At 38.5% G+C, this 16,581-nt stretch overlaps 1 protein-coding gene across 1 annotated transcript in view; it reads left to right on the top strand.

The window, feature by feature from the left end:
* FBLN7 (fibulin 7) overlaps window positions 1–16,581 on the top strand; it is an 80,435-nt gene that overhangs the window by 31,750 nt on the left and 32,104 nt on the right. Inside the window, exon 2 of the mRNA XM_044660773.1 lies at window positions 13,002–13,161. Coding sequence (XP_044516708.1) covers window positions 13,002–13,161 — 160 coding nt within the window. The remainder of the gene's footprint in view (window positions 1–13,001; window positions 13,162–16,581) is intronic.

Here is a 16,581-nt window from a genome sequence, read left to right as displayed (position 1 = left end):
TGCACTTTATAAATCAGTCATTTCTTATAACAACCCTTTAAAGTAAGTACTAAAATGGGCATCATCATTCCCATTTTACACATTTGGAAAATAAACCTTGGGAAGTTTAAATGACTTGTCTATTATCACAGAAGGGCAGTAGAGTTTGGGGCCTGGTGTCAGGAAAACTTTCTGAGTTCAAATCTGGCCTCAAACATTCACTAGCTGTGTGACTTTGAGCAAGTCACTTAACCAGGTTTGCTTCAGTTTCTTCATCTTTAAAAAGAGATGAAGAAGGAAATGATAAAACCACCCCAACAGTTTTGCCAAGAAAACTCCAAATGGATGATGAAGAGTTGAACACAACTGAAATGACTGAATTACAAAATGGTTACAGAACTAGGAAGTTCCTCGAAAACAGAGACATCTTTTTCCTTTCTTAGTACAGTGCCTGGCACATAGTAGGTGATTAAGAGTGTTTTTAACTGATTGACCCACTTACTGAGTTTACAGCTTTAAATCTGTGATCCTACATATTCTCATATTGAATATTTCTGGTGACACTGGTCAGTTAAAACCCCACTCCCAAACTGACAAAAAGCAAAAACTAGATCATTCTCTTGTCTTTTCTGTTCTAGAATTCCAGCTGCTCTCAGCTAATGAGAAATGATAGCATCATTTATAAAAAGACTTGCTTTGAACACATGGGTTGATGGGGGATATGATTGGGGATGTAGACTGTAAACGACCACCCCAGTGCAACTATCAATAATATATAAATAGGTCTTGATCATTGATACGTGTAAAATCCAATAGAATTGTGTGTTGGCTATGGGGAGGGTGGGGGGAGTGTTTATGGGAGGGGGAAGGGAAAAACATGAATCATGTAACCATGGAGAAATGTTCTAAAAAACTAAAAAATTCTAAAATTTAAAAAAAGACTTGCTTTTTTTACTGAGCACACATGACCAGCTAGACATGATCATCTCCATTTGAGGATCTATATTTTGTACATGTGGGAATTCTGTCTGCTAATGCAGATCACACCCTAGCTATGGCACTGGAGATGACTTAGAAAATTAGTTATGGCACCTGGAGAAAAAGACAAAAGACACAGGAGTCCTGGCTCTCTAGGGGCTTGAGATGAAAGGAGGGTAGAGAATGGAAGGGAAGGTGAAGTAGCCCATGCTGGTCAGCTAGGTTAGGGAGGCAAAGGTGGCTGGTTTGCCCTCTATACATGCTGCCAGATATGTAACTAATCATTTAGAAGGAACTTAGATGCTGATGATAATGATGTTGTTGCTAAAGGCATTCCTAAGGAAACTGGCACAAACTTGTGGCAACAAGAAAAAAACAACAACAAAATAGCAAGTTCAAAAGTAGATGCTGATGGAAGATAGATGAAAGTGTTGTCTTAGTCTAATATTTATCTCCTTAATTCATTCAACAAATATTAATCAATTGCACATTACTCAAGATGTGTTCTGTTTAGGATAAAATACAGTGAGAAAGTCATTTCCCCCATTTTGGATACTATACTTTTCTTGAGCACTGGACTTGAGGTTAGAAATATCTGGGTTTGAATCTTGACTCAGTCACTAGTTGTATGATCCTGGTCAAGCCACCTAACTTCTCTATGTCTCAGTTACAGATGGGGAAGTGGGCTCAGTGGCCTCTAAGGTCCCTCCCAGTTCTAAATCTATGTTCCTATGAATGGAATATAAGATGAACTCTCCAATTTTCATAGCTTCATTCGGCTAGGTGGTACAGTGGATTGAGTGCTAGACCTGAAGTCAGGAAGACCTGAATTAAAAACCTACCCATGTGACCCTAAGCAAGTCACAATCTCTGTTGGTTTTAGTTTTCTCATTTGTAAAATGGAGACAATAGTAAACCTTGCTTCCCAGGGTTGTGGTGAGGATCAAATGAATCAATGTTTGTAAAGCATTTTGCAAACCTCAAAGTGCTATACAAAAGCTAGTTATCATAATGGTGATGGTGATGACAATGATTCTTTTCCTCTCTCACGGGTAAGATGTACTTTCCCTTCTGAAGTAGAGAGTTGAAGCAACCACAGCACTCTGAAGACAACCAAAGAGATTAGGGGAAAAGTGTTCAGTGGCTCAAATTAAACAAAGGATTTTCCCTGTTCTCCACTTCAACTCTGTGGTGTATAGAAACGCTATACCCTATCCTGTCCCATAACACCTATCCTGTTTTTGAAACCCAGACCTCCTAGAAAGGTGGAGCCAATTTTTTTCCCTATTGGTTGATATGAAAGGTTTGGGAAGCTGGGGAATCCAGTTCCCTGTGCTTATGTGATCTCTTGGTCATGGGTAGGGAATTATATTTTTCTGTAATGGATATAAATATTATTATTTTTAGGTTAAATCCCTAGTGTAGACAATCTGTAAACCTCTGATAATTTTTTTCTTTTTTGAGTTTAGATACCCAAAGTAACCATTCTCTAAATATCTGATACTTTTCATCTTTGAAATATGAAATTGGATTTATGAAGTTATTTTTATGACAGTTTGTTATTATCTTGGATTTGAGCTTGAAATATAGCCCAGAAACTTTGTTCTTCCAAAAAAAGGTTTTATCGATACTTTTTATTTCATCACAGTCATTTCCAATGCAAGTCCTCAACCCCCTACAGGAACTTTCTTTGTGATGAATAAGTAAAGCCAAACAAATCAATGTATTAGTCATGTCTAAAAATGGTTGGCTCATTCTACATCTATATTTTGCCCCTTCTGCTGAGACCCAGACTTCATATCATATCAATTCATATTGTATCAATCCTATAAAATCCCATTTTGACAATATATTAACCGAGTTCTGATATATCCAAGAATAATTTCTGTATTGCCATCACACATTCTTTTTAATTAAAAAAAACACTTTGACTTCTGTCTTAGAATGGACACTGAGTATCAGTTTCAAAGCAGAAGAGCAATAAAGGCTAGACAACTGGTTAAGTGATTTGTCCATGGTCAGACAGCTAGGAAGTGTCTGAGACCAAATTTGAATCCAGGACCTCCTCCCTCTTTAGCCACTGAGCCACCTACTGCTCCAACTATCACACATTCTTAAGGATCTTCTGGTCCACCTTCCTCATTTTATAGATGAAGAAATAAGACATGAAATGTCGTTTTCTGATTTCAAATCTAGTGCCCTTCCTACTATACCATATCATTTCTCTCTCCATTTCTGGACTTTAGCATCTGCATGGATGCAAAAGGAGGTGGAAATCATCCTCATGAAAGTATTTTGAGAAAGAGATAATATAAATGAAAAGAAATCTGTGGAATAAACTCCCAAAAATTATTGTCAGGCAATGTATCAATTGTGTGCTTTTCACCAAGACTGAAACAGGAAATAGTATCCCCCAGGCTACAGTTTACTATCCAGGACCACTGTTACCCAGAACCCCCCAGACAAAGAGTGAACCCATCAGCCAACCCCTTGAGAAGGTGAATTTCCCTTTTTAAAGAATGATCTGTTTCTGTTTCTTTTGGGTGGCAGGTTGGGGAGGAGGATTCTCCTGTGGATTCTGGCAATGGAAGTCAAAAAGAAAAGAGAGATCACTGTATTAGAGCATTTTCTGGTTTGGCAGGTCAACTTTAGAAAGAAAGAAAGAAAGAAAGAAAGAAAGAAAGAAAGAAAGAAAGAAAGAAAGAAAGAAAGAAAGAAAGAAAGAAAGAAAGAAAGAAAGAAAGAGATTTCTGCTGGGAAAAGATGTATATATAATTCCTACATGACTCAGATTCCAAAGGTTTTAAATCCTTGGCTTCAAGGTACACATTTTGCAAGTGTGTTTGGCACTTTAAAAGGACATTGAAGGCATCTAAACATCTGTTTTCCCATTTTTAAAAAAATGTTGAAATGAAATACAGTTCTTACTTGGAAAAAAAAAGGCTAGCATGAGTCGTGGGCTTGATCCACAAACTTATGCTACAAAGGAGCTGCAAAGTGATTACAACTCCTGCCTCTAGTCTCAGAGGTAGGATTACTCTTTCACAAAAAAATGAAAGAAATCTATGGGAAATCATTCCTGCATGAAGCAGTTCATTATTTTGGACCCCTAGGCTAGGTCATGTGAAAACCCCAATATATACTAAAATTCTGGGAAGCTTCAGAAGCCTCGTGAATCAGTCCCTTGGTGACTTTATAAAAGCTTTGTACTGTGCTAGATGATCATCTCAGAGACCACATTCTGGACAGTAAATCTGAGTCCTATGATTTTTGCAAAATGAGCTTCTCTCTCTTTTTTTTTTTTTTGGTTGAGACTCCCTTACTAAGTCAGTTTCCCAGGCTGAAAGTATAGGGGCCACTATGAGGCAATACTGATAAGCTGGAAAGGTTTTTCCTGAACATTTGCCTCTTTTCAAGAAGGCTAGTGGTCCCCTCCATCGTTTTCTCTGGGGAGAAATCATGCATTTATTGCAGACATCCATTCAGCATCAGTCCCGATGGCTGCTTGGAATGATTGACCTCAATCAATCCACTGACCCCAGCCTCCCCATAGCAAGGATTGCAGGTGAGAGCCACCATGGTGCAAGCTTTCTTTCTCTTGCCACATTACCTTTCTTTGCTGAAAAAGGTAAAGAATGTCAACAGCGAATGATCAGGATGTTCAATGGTGAAGATAATCTGGAGTTAGCATGACTGGCAGGAACCAAGCTCAGAAGAAAGAAAGGAAAAGCTCTTCCTGGGTCCCAGTGGTCCCTGAAATATTACTTCTTTTTCTGTGATAGGGGTGCGTGTCTGTGTGTGTGTGTGTGTGTGTGTGTGTGTGTGTGTGTGTGTGTGGTGTATAAATAGCTATTAGCTTACAAAAAATTCTGTTCAATGGAAGCTACCTCAAACCCTCCCCAAAGAAGAGTATTTCCTGACTTAGTAAAGGAAACATAAGGGTTCCGGTGGAAGCTATTTAAGCTGATTTGGATGATAGAATGGATGAAATGGCCTCATACTTTTCCTAACTCTAACATTCCCTTATATCACATTCCCCAGCATTCTTAAATCTATTTGGGTCTAGTTGAATAGAGGTTAGAGGCTTCAATAAATATCATGCCAGATCGCCTACTCCTGGAGGGGGCCAGCAGAAGCCATTTTCTATGGTGGTTGAGCTCCCTCAAATTAGTGCTTGCCTTCTGAGAGAATTTTCATGCCCAACTCACTCTCTGAAACTGGCCTCATGGAGGTGTTTCTGCAGCCTCTGAAGTTGATCATATTTCTAAGTCAGGTGCCTTAAAAAGGGTCAAAGCTAACTTCACAACTAGGCTGATGCATGATAAGGAGAAATCTCTGGCCTCTTGATTTGTGTATGCCTATGTGGACCACAAGACCCCAGAGCAACAGTTGGCAACCTTTTTGGCCGTAAGAGCCATAAACGCCTGTGGAAGGAGGAGGATGGAGGCGGAAGGCGCTGGAATATGGGGTGGGGGCTGAAGAGCCCCCTGGGACACATCCTGGGGCTCTGCCCAGACTGGCTGGTCTGGAGGTGGAGCCAGATATGGCTCAAGAGCCATACGTTGCTGACCCCTGCCCCAGAGGATATAAACAGTAAAGGATGAGGATGTTAAATGATAAAGGTAATCTAGGCTTAGTATGATTGAATGGGACCAGCTAGAAACAGGGAAAGAAAAGCTGTTCCCGGATCCCAGTGATGGTCCTGGGTCCCAGTGGTTACTAGCTAACCACGAACAGAACTGAAGAAGAGTCCATGGTTTTCCATATATTCTCCATAAAGGATTCACCCAAAGCACTGGAGGTCTACCTCTGGTCATAATGACTTGTATATACCAATGCAATATTCATGCTAGATGCTATTCATATGGTACCCTTCACTCTTGCTCTTGTTTAGTTGTTTTCAGTTCTATCCAGGTCTTTATGGCCCCATTTGGGGTTTCCTTGGCAGAGATGCTGGGATGGTTTGCAATTTCCTCTATGTTTCATTTTACAGATGAGGAAACTGAGGCAAACAGGGTTAAGTGACTTGCCCAAGGTCACACAACAAGTCTGAGGCTAGATTTGAACTCAGGAAGATGAGTCCTCCTGACTCTAGAATGGGGCCCTATCCAGTGCCACCTAGCTATTCTTGCTATATGATAAGATTATTTATTAGCTCCCCCTAACTTTCCTGATAAGAATTCCCCGATGATGCTTTCTGCCACTTTCTACCATGGTCTAGTAGTGGATAGTTAAGTGGATAATTGGACCTAGAGTCAGGAAGACATGAATTCCAATCCAGCCTCAGTCATTTACTAGCTGTGTGACCCTGGGCAAGTCACTTAACCTCTATCAACCTCAGGTTCCTCATCTATATAATAGAGATAATAATAGCACCTACTTCACAGGGTTGTGAAAATGAAATAAATAAAATTGTAAATCACTTTGCAAACCTTAAAGTGATACCCAAATACTAGTTATTATGAATATCATTACTTACAAGTATCATTGATCACATGCTGCAATCCTCTTGCCATAGTTCTCTTTGTCCTCTTAATCACCTACAATTTTGAGTTTTCTGTCTTGTCTGATTTGCTTTGGATAACATACAACCCTAAGTAATTCATTTAGAATCTGGTGATGGTGTGAGTCAGACTGTCAAAATGGTAAGAACAGTTTGTTGTTGATGTTGAGTCATGGAGTTTTCTTGGCAAAGATACTGGAATATTTTGCCATTTCCTTCTCCAGCTCATTGTACAGATGGGAAAACTGAGGCAAACAGGGTTAAGTGACTTGCTAGATTCACACAGATAGAAGTGCCTGAGGCCAGATTTGAACTCGGGAATATAAGTCTTCCTGACTCCAAGTCTGGTGCTCTATCCACTGTCACCTCGCTGACCCCCAAGAATAAAGGAATAAAAGAATTAAGTAGGGATCTCTATGAAATAATTTATTTCCCTGATGCCTATATTTATTTGCATGTCAGTTATGGGAAATCACAGGATACAACTCAAATCTTAATATAAATGACTTTAAATTGTCTGTTCTGCAGGTTTTATCCATTTGCATAGATAATCAGGAATTGCATAAATATCACAGGAACATTTTCATCAAAAATCACTTATGGAGGGACAGGTAGTCGCTCAGTGGATTGAGAACCTGGCCTAGAGATAGGAGGTGCTGGGTTCGAATTTGGCCTTAGACACTTCCTAGCTGTGTGACTCTAGGCAAATCACTTAAACTCCATTGCCCAGCCCTTACTGCTCTTCTGCCTTGGAACCAATATAGTAGTATTGATTCTAAGATGGAAGGTAAGGATGTAAAAAAAAACATTTAAGTTTAATCTTATTGTTTTCTGCTTTTTGTTCCTCCATTCCTATATACCCCAGTTTAGTTGTCTTGGTATGGACCTACTAGAGATGGAAGGTGAGGGAGGTAAGATCTTCCTCTAACCCCATCGGTCTAAGATTTTCTTTTAAAGAGGCACAATTTGAGATGGAGGAGTTTGGAAATGAGAGAGATCTGAGTGATTTTACTTGATTTAGCTCACAAGAGAGTCCTGATCTTTCTCTTGGGCTTTGAGTTTAGCTTTATCTGAAATGGGGTCAGCTTGTTCTTTTTTTCTGGGAGTGTCATTCAGGAGGATCATAGGAACAGGAAAAATCATAGGAATAGATTAACCTCTATGGGGCTAAACAAAACAAGTTTAATTCCTCCTCCACATTACAACTCTTCAAATACTGAGGATAAATATAATGTCCCTTTTCTAGATCTTTTTCAGATGAATATTGTTTAGTCCCAGCTTTCTTATGTCATACTAGAGCAATTGGTTTTCTGAACCTAAGTGTAGGACTTCATATTAATGCCTTTTAAATTTCTTCTTCTTAGACTTGTCCCATTGATACAGTCCATCAAAGTATTTGCAAATGGACCAAACTTGCCCATTATTCATATGCATTAAACTCAAAACATGTCAGACTGCATTGAGACTCGACTAAAATGGCTGCCCTTACTGAAGAGAAGCCGTCCTATGTGCAAAGTTTCTGACTTTCCTGTTTGGTTTCCATCTTAAATATTTAGGGAGCCATGATTCTTCACAGCAAAGATTACCATGAGAAAAAATATGTTTAAAAACAACTGATCTAGACCAATTTAAATTCCATCATTTAAAAAAGGAAAACCAAGACCCAGAGATATGAACTGTCTTGTTTGGGATGACACAGTGAGTTAGTAGCAGAAGTGGGATTTGCACTCAGGTCTTCTGAAGCCAAATCTCATGTTCTTTCCACTGTAACAATGTGGCATGGAGTCCCACATCTCAGAAAGTGTTTTGGTATCCAAACTTAATTATCTAGTTCTTGATAATAAAATCAAGTTGTTCCAATATACACTTGATTGTTTAGTTACTTTCCAACAAGCTCCAGTTTCCAAGTACATTGGTTAGAGGTTTATGCCCATCAAATTATTTTCTTTCAGGTTCTGTGGCAACCTGCCCAAGCCTTTTCAATTCTCACTAAGCTCTCTGGGCACTGGGAGTAACAAGGCTCATGGCAGCTGTTGCCAATATTCATCCAACAAGAGAGCTGGAAATTCCCTTTTTGGAAACCCTACATCCTCCTCATTTCCCTGGCAGCCTCACCCTGACAATTGGCACCCTCCCTGCTCAGGGCTCTGCAGAACTGACTTGCACCTTTGGTTCATTCTATAAACAATTGAGTTGCAAGGTTTTTTCATGGCACCAGAGCAAAGCTTGTCCAGAGAGATGGGAAGAAAACTTTTGCATCCACTGATCTTGTTAGCAATGTATTTCTTTCTGTAGCCTTTCCCCAGACCTTTATTGTGCCTCTGTTTCTAACCAGGACTTGTAGAATTTGACTTGAACTTGAAATTTTTTCACAAACTGTCTTGTGAATACTGTTAGGATCATGACACTTCATGTAATATATAAGCCAAGAAACTTTGTAAAGAAACATTCTCTGCCTCTGAAAATGAAAGTTAATTGTTTATTGACTTGCCTTAGTGATAATTTCATCCTTCATAGGTAAAGGAACTAGCTAGAATAACTTCAATTCTAGACCAGATTCTGCAGAGGCAACATAGTTTAGTGGATAGTATATTGGCCTCAGATTCAGGAAGACCTGTATTCAAATCTCACTGTAGATTTTCGACCCTTGGAAAGTCATTTAAGTGCTCAGTACTTTAGTTTCCAGATTTGATGGCCTCTAAGGACCCTTCCAACTCTAAATCAATGATCCTCTGAGTAAAACTGATTTTGATGATGGAAATGATGGGAACCTTCTTAGAAGATACCATTATCTCTTAAGGGTTTTTGATAACAAGGGAGAGGAAAGTCAGACATGGTAGGGCATGATCATAGATCTGGGTAGAGTGGAATCCAAATAGTTTAGCAATGACAACCCAAGAGGAATGGGAAGATTTCAAGAATGATTTTATGGGGGACAAGGTAAGGGTTTTTAAAAAAATAATGAATTTATGGGGGCACCTAAGAGGCACAGTGGATAGAATGCAAGACTTGGGTTCAAATGTGATGTCAGACACTTCCTAACTATGTGACCCTGGGAAAGTCACTTAACCTCATTTCCCTAGAGCTTACCCTTCTGTCTTAGAGTTGTTATTAAGACAGAAATTCAGGTTTTTTTTAAAAGAGTAAATTTATGGAGATGGAAAGGAAACAATTTTCATGATGAAGCAAAAGAGGAGATATAGAGAGAATGCATCAGTTATATTTTATTTTTAAGAAATGTAAAGAAAAAAAGGAATTAACCTGAATTCATTAAGGGAACCTAGGTGAGAACTAACTCTCTCCTTAATAATGTTCCCTACTAACTCTTCATTTGCCATTTTAAATATTCTATATGAGTGTATACACACATATGTATTTCTTTTACTTTCATCCTGAATTTACCAAAGAGAATTAAATGTGCATTTCCATATATGTTGTAGAAAAGGAGAGTATTATGCACAAAACTGTGAATCTCTTATGAAGAGCTAACTTTTCTTTTTAAGTATAATAAATTCAACATGTAAATTTCAAAGTTTTCCTGCTTGTCTTTAATTCTTTCTGCTAAGCTTTTGTATTGTTCATCCTCTATTACCTACCTGTGATGAGTTCAAGTAACCAAGGCTCAGCTAAACTTCATTCCAGGTTACTAAAAGAATTAGTTGTGATAGCTGAGCTGTTAATAACTAGTAGGGCTAGTTATTATTATTAACATCTCTTCATCCTTAAAAATCCTTCACTTGATACTTTTGTTTTTGCAAGATATTGTCCTCTATCTCTCTTCTTTGTGGCTAAACTTGAGAAATTCACCTACATTTAATATTTCTTCTTCCTTTTCTCTAATTCTCTTCTATTCAACTAATTCAACTGAAACTGCTTTTTCCAAAATTACTATTTTCCTCTTAATAGTCAAATCTAATGGCCTTTTCTTTCCCCTCAGTCTTTAGTCTTCTTCACCTTTTTTGCAGCCAGTAGCAGTATTGATTAACTGTTCCTCCTCCTGGATACTCTCTTCTCCTTTTCTAGAATTTTTGAGACACTTACTCCTGGTTCTCCTGTCTGATCATTCCCTGTCAGCCGTCTTTTTTGGTTCTTTTACTAAATCTTGCTCATTAAGGATGGGTAGTTCCCTATCCTCTGTCCTAAAATTTCTATCTCTTTCACTCTATAGTTTCTCAATTGGTAATCTCAATTCCCATTATTTCAACTATAATCTCTCTGATGATGATTCCCAGATCTATGGATCCAGTCCCAGTTTCTCTCTTGAGCTGCAGTCTTACATTATCACATGCCTTTGGGGAACAATGAGCTGATGGGCATCTCAAACTTAACATATCCAAAACACTTCTTAGTATCTTCTCCTTCAAACCCACTCCTAATTCTGAAATTCTTTATTACCGTTGAGAGCACCATTATCCCCTCAGTCACTCCAGCTCACACTCTCTGAGTAATTCTCAATTCCACATTCAGTCACCTCATATATCCAACCTATGGCCAAATTGTGAAATTGGTACCTTAATAAGATCACTTATGTTTCCCCTTCTTTCCATTTTTATACTTTTTATTTTGTTAGTTCTGTTTGTTTTTTAAAAAAATCATATTGGCTTTCATTGTCTATATCACACACATCAATGAATACTATGTATGTTCCTTCTTTCCATTCTTCAGTTGTCACCCTAGTTCTGTCCCTGATGCCTATAGGATTGCAGTAGCATTCTAGATGGCCTCTGTATTTCAAGACTCTCCTAATGCCGATCCATCCTCCACTCACCTGGCATGGTGATTTTTCTAAAACATAGATGTCTGCCTCTATCACTTCCCTCATCAATGAGCTCCAGGTGTTCCTTTTTACCTTAAAGCTCAAGTATAAAATCTTCTGTATCACATTTAAAGTCTGTAACTTGGCCCCTTCCTGCTTTTCCAGTCTTCTTACACTTTATTGCCCTTTGAATTCTATGAATCTGCTACACTGGCCTTCTTGCTAATCCTTAAACATGATATCCTGCCTCTTGGCCTCTTTGCACTGGCTGTCTCCCATGCCTGGAATACTTTCCTTCTTCACCTTTACATCTTAGTTTTCTTGGCTTACTTCAGCACTCAGCTCAAATACTCTTTCTTCTAGCCCTCCTTGCTACCTTCCCCTCCCGTATTATCGTCCACCTGGTCTATATCTCTTATATGTGCCTAGTTATTTTACATATTGTTTCTGAAATTAAAATATGAGTTCTTCAAGGGTTGGGATTATTTTTTGCCTTTCTTTGTATCCCCAGAACTTAACACAATACCTGGGAAATAAGAGGTGCTTAATAACTTCTTGTTAACTGACTGAATATCTAATGGAAACAACATGTAAATAACTAGGTACTTATTAGATCTTTCTCTCTGGCTCCTTCTTTCTCTATACCTTTCTTTCCTGGCCTGTCTCCTTCCCTCTTTCCCTCTTCTCTATCTCCCTCTCTTTCCCTCTCTCTCTCAAAGAATGCCTCTTTAATGATTTCAAAATTATGTTATCTCCAGCACAGACTTCTGTGTTCCAGTCTAGCTGTTCTTTGTCAAATAGGCAATGTGGTATATAGGATAGTGTGCTGACTTTAAAGTCAGAAGGACATAGCTTCAGATAATCTGTTAGCACCCACCCTTACCTCGAGCCTCTGTCTCCTTTTCCATTAAAATGGGGACAATAATAACACACGGCTCCCAAGGTTGCTGTGAAGATCAAATGAGAAAATGTGTATAAAGTGTTTTGTAGACCGTAAAGCACTTTGTAAAACTGAGCCACTGTGGCAGTCTTTGTCTTCTTAAGTGTTATTTCTACTTACTTTTATAACCCTTCAAGTACAATGTGTTAGTTCCAATAGCTTTAAAGATACTGCTTGCTATAAACACATTGACCCATCAGTTTCATTTTCTGTCCACTTGTGGGTTTCTTTCCAGTTTTATTCAGTGGGTTTAAATGGCTTAACTGAGCCTCATGTTAAGTTTTGAGTACGCCTGTGCTCTGTGCTCCTAATGCTAAACTGCTGCAAGAAAGGCTGGGCTTCTTCTTGAGAAATAAACTTGAGAGCACTTGAGAGCAAACTTTAGAGAAAAAAAAATTACCAACTTAAATGTCCAAAACGGAAAGAAAGAAAAAAGCTGCTCTCAGGTTTAGTTTTCAGAGGGAAGGCTGAAGGAAAGAATCATTGACATATGACAGTGTCGATTACCTTTGATCCAAATATGATTTCTGATAATGAGCTTTGTTTGCTTCCTTTCCCAAGACTGGTCTTTTTTTTTAATTGGAAATACGCATTGGAGGTGAGACATTTACACAAAATGTGATGGTTTGGTGACCTAATCTGACAGACATTGAAACCAGCCATAGCAGTATGAAGGGAAGGCAGGTGTTTATAGGTAACAGTAAGTCTTCCTCCAAAAGCTGTGGATATTGAAGTCTGGGGCTATGCTGGCTACGAAGAGGGCTGGAGCACTGAGGGGATGCTCAGAAGCATCCCACACATGGCTGCTGGCCAGACCCAGATTTTTTTTCTTTTTTCATTTGCAGAACTGTCTCAATAAACAGCAGCTCCTATCTGCTATCCGTCAAATGCAGCAGTTGTTAAAGGGCCAAGAGACTCGCTTTACAGAGGGGATTCGCAACATGAAGAACCGGCTGACCATGCTTCAGAATTCTGTGAACAAAGCCCATCCCGATGCCCCAGCAGGTAAGATAACAGGGCAGTAATCAGTTGCTGCAAAGCATTCTTGGCTTTTTCTGAGTTCTCTTAACAACATTTCCACCCCCACCCACACTAACACCTTTCTTGCAACAATTCTATGACTTCAACAGTCTTCAAGAGTCAATAACAGTATCTATGATCTTGGTGAGACGGGCATTCAAAGCAGGAGTTCTACTTCTGTGACAATACGGTCTGTACCCAAGGCTGAGTTTCCTAACAAACGAAAATCCAGGGTTTGTGCTCTGTTGTTATATCTGACAGGATCTTAAAGTCTCCACTCCATGTTGAGGATTTAGAGGAGGAATTCAGTGTAGGATTTGAATATATTAAGTGCTTAAAAAAAATCACAACAATCTGTAAAATGGGAGGCATTTACATTAAATGATCTCAAAAGTCCCTTGCAGTTCTAATTCTTATGATCTGATGATCCAATAGTCCTACAACTTTCCATTTTAGTAATTCCTTTGAACTCACTGAGCCGTTGTCTGATGATAGCACTATGGTCCAGGATGAGAATAATCCTGGGAACAAAATGCCCTTTGAATATGAGGATGGCCCCATTTTCCAAGTGCCTTTTTTCCCCCCAGTATTGTGGTTGAATTGTCACAGCTCTATTCCCATTCTTCCCTTTGGCTCCTTGTGAATGGTGCTACACTGTGGGCTTCGTGCCAACAGCATAGAAAAGCTGGGATACCTTTTTCCTTTGGCACAATATCTGAACAGGTGTTGGTACATTCTCCTTCTCTCCCCCTTCAAGGACTTGTCTCATCATGTGGTGCTCTGGCTTTTAAAATCAATTAAAAATGTTTTGTGTCAGGCTTTTTACTCCAAGCAAAAATAAATGAATAAATAAATAAATGAAGTTATCTTACTGATGTCATAGTGACCAGAGAGAGCCAGAGAGAGGCAGTGATCTGAACTTTAGAGAGCATGACAAGATTAAGTTCTTTTGCTTTCAAATGAAGGTCTTTTTGTTAGGAAATTCCACCCTGGGGACAGACTGTATTGTCACAGAAGCATAACTCCTGCTTAAAATGCCCATCTCACCAAAATTATAGATACTGTTCTGACTCTTTAAGACTGTTGAAATCATATGAATTGTTGCAAGACAGGTAGTTTGTGCTGGTAGTCTGCAGATAATTTAATGGGAAGTGCTACTCTCTATGGAATGGAGGAATGGAGGAGAGTAGAGCCATTGTGTACTCTAGTGATTGTGCGATTGACAAAGGGACAACTCATTCCTGACTCTAATTATTGGCAAATATTCAGTTGTCCCCTGACTAGGTACTTTGTCTTTGGAGTTCATGGAAAATACATTGAAGCTCCCAAACAGTTGCCAGTATGATTATTCAGAAGCCACGGCACATGTATCCATAAAACATCATGGACAAAGATTTCAGAGACCCAACACAAATATTTATACTGTCCAACTTCATGGAATCATGGACTTGGGGGGGGTTTCTTTCTGGATTTATGTAGCACAGTTCAAACAAGGTGGGTCCATTTAGTTATCCATTCAAGCTATGTATGTTATGACTAAGATGGGGCTAGACTCAGAGCCAAAACTATGATGATGCATAATGATGAGCTGGTGAATTGGGACTCTGCAGATATTCTAACTGGATTATCCAGGTCAAAAATATATCCACTTGGAGTAGGCTTGTTAAGTCAAATTAATAGGCATTTATTAAGTGCTTACAATGTACTAGGCAATGTATTAGACAATGAGTTCACATACTAATGATTTGAGAAGGTATGCAAACTATATATGTATATAATTTTCATCTACATTGTATATATATGTGGTAAGCCAATAAGAGAATAGATAAAAATCTGAGACTCCTCTTTTGACCCCTTTTGTGATCCTTGTGATTTCTTTTTGAAAAGTATTGTGGCCTTATTGAAGAGCTTTAGGTTCCTAGCAGACCAGCATTTAAAAGGTTAATACTCTCCCACTTTGGCCAGGAATGCAGCTGCCTGGTATAGCCAAGGCCAAAACATTAGCAGGGGCAATTCAACCCTGAGAAAAATATTCCCCAACCTGGCTTTCTGATAAGAACCCAGTCAAAATTCAGGCTTGGCCTTGGTCTGTTCTGAAACCAATGAGACCTTTTGTGTTTTGATATGACATAATTTATAACTTATGCACATCTGCAAAGTTTTTTGGGGAGGGTTCTTTTGTGTGAAATGAGTCTTGAAATACATATAATAAACTCCATGCTCCTGGAGACAGAGCTGGAAGCATGAGCTAAAAGAGGGATCAGTGTCAGTTATTTCCTTATCAACTAAACTGTCCTTATCAGATTATTAGAGATGATAAAGAGATCTCGATATATATATATAAAAATAATAATTTCACAGAATATGTATAAATAAAATAATTTCACAGAAACTGCATGATAAACTGACTGAATTCTTTGCCTCAGCCTTTCTTGAGGAGGTCATAAATATCCCCATATCCCAATTATCTCTAGGACTGTCCAGCTTCCATGGGTAAGTATTCAGTTCTCTGCTTTGCTTTCTTTTGGAAACCTGACCAAAGAATGCCATAGGGGATCCATTGTTAATGATTCTATATTTTTAAATTGTATGTCAATATTTCATTTGATGTGTTTTTTTCCATTGAAGAAAGTGATTTCTAACTTCCTTGTAGTTTTTCAAATCCATCACTCAGATCACTCCTTTATTCCTCTAATGAATGTCCAATCATCAAGCTACAGAGGATTATTTATGCATTTATTAAGTTCAAAATTCATAAATAAGTGGAATTTTATGGAAAAATCATCTTTGAATTCTCTTCTGAGAGAGGGGTAAGGTGGAGAGAGATGATATCTGATAGAGATCTAGATGAAAGCTTTAATCAAAATCTCCCTCATCCCAACGATGAAAACTTCATAAGAGAGCATGCCAGTCAAAGCCAGAGATTGTGCAATAGTTGTGCTTTTTCCAATGCATCTGCAGAAAAGCCATATTAACGAAAGTGCTAGAAGAATGCCTTTAGAGCAGAGATATCAGGCCACACATGGCCCATAACAATCCTAAAAATGGCCTGTATCAGATTAAAATGTAATTGGGAAATATTTAACAATATAAATTAAAATACCATCAAAACCATCAAATCAGATAATATTACTTTTAAAAGCTAAGACAATATGTGGCCTGCAGGAATACTTATGTATGGTTTAGAGGCCCTCATTTCTATTTGAGTTTGATACCATCTCTCTAAAATTTCTTATTTTATTTTATTTTAGTAGAGTATTTATTAGAGTATTTTAGCTTCTCAGGGAGAATGAAGTGTTCCTGAAAAGAATAGAAGTACATTTGGGAAAGAGGAAAACAAAAAGACTAAAGAATCTAAGGAATACAGGCTAACCTAAACCTACTTTGGGAAACTGGAAAGTGAAA

Source organism: Gracilinanus agilis, chromosome 2, assembly GCF_016433145.1.
Source record: "Gracilinanus agilis isolate LMUSP501 chromosome 2, AgileGrace, whole genome shotgun sequence".
Lineage (NCBI taxonomy): Eukaryota > Metazoa > Chordata > Mammalia > Didelphimorphia > Didelphidae > Gracilinanus > Gracilinanus agilis.
This window is presented reverse-complemented; position numbering and strand designations above follow the sequence as displayed.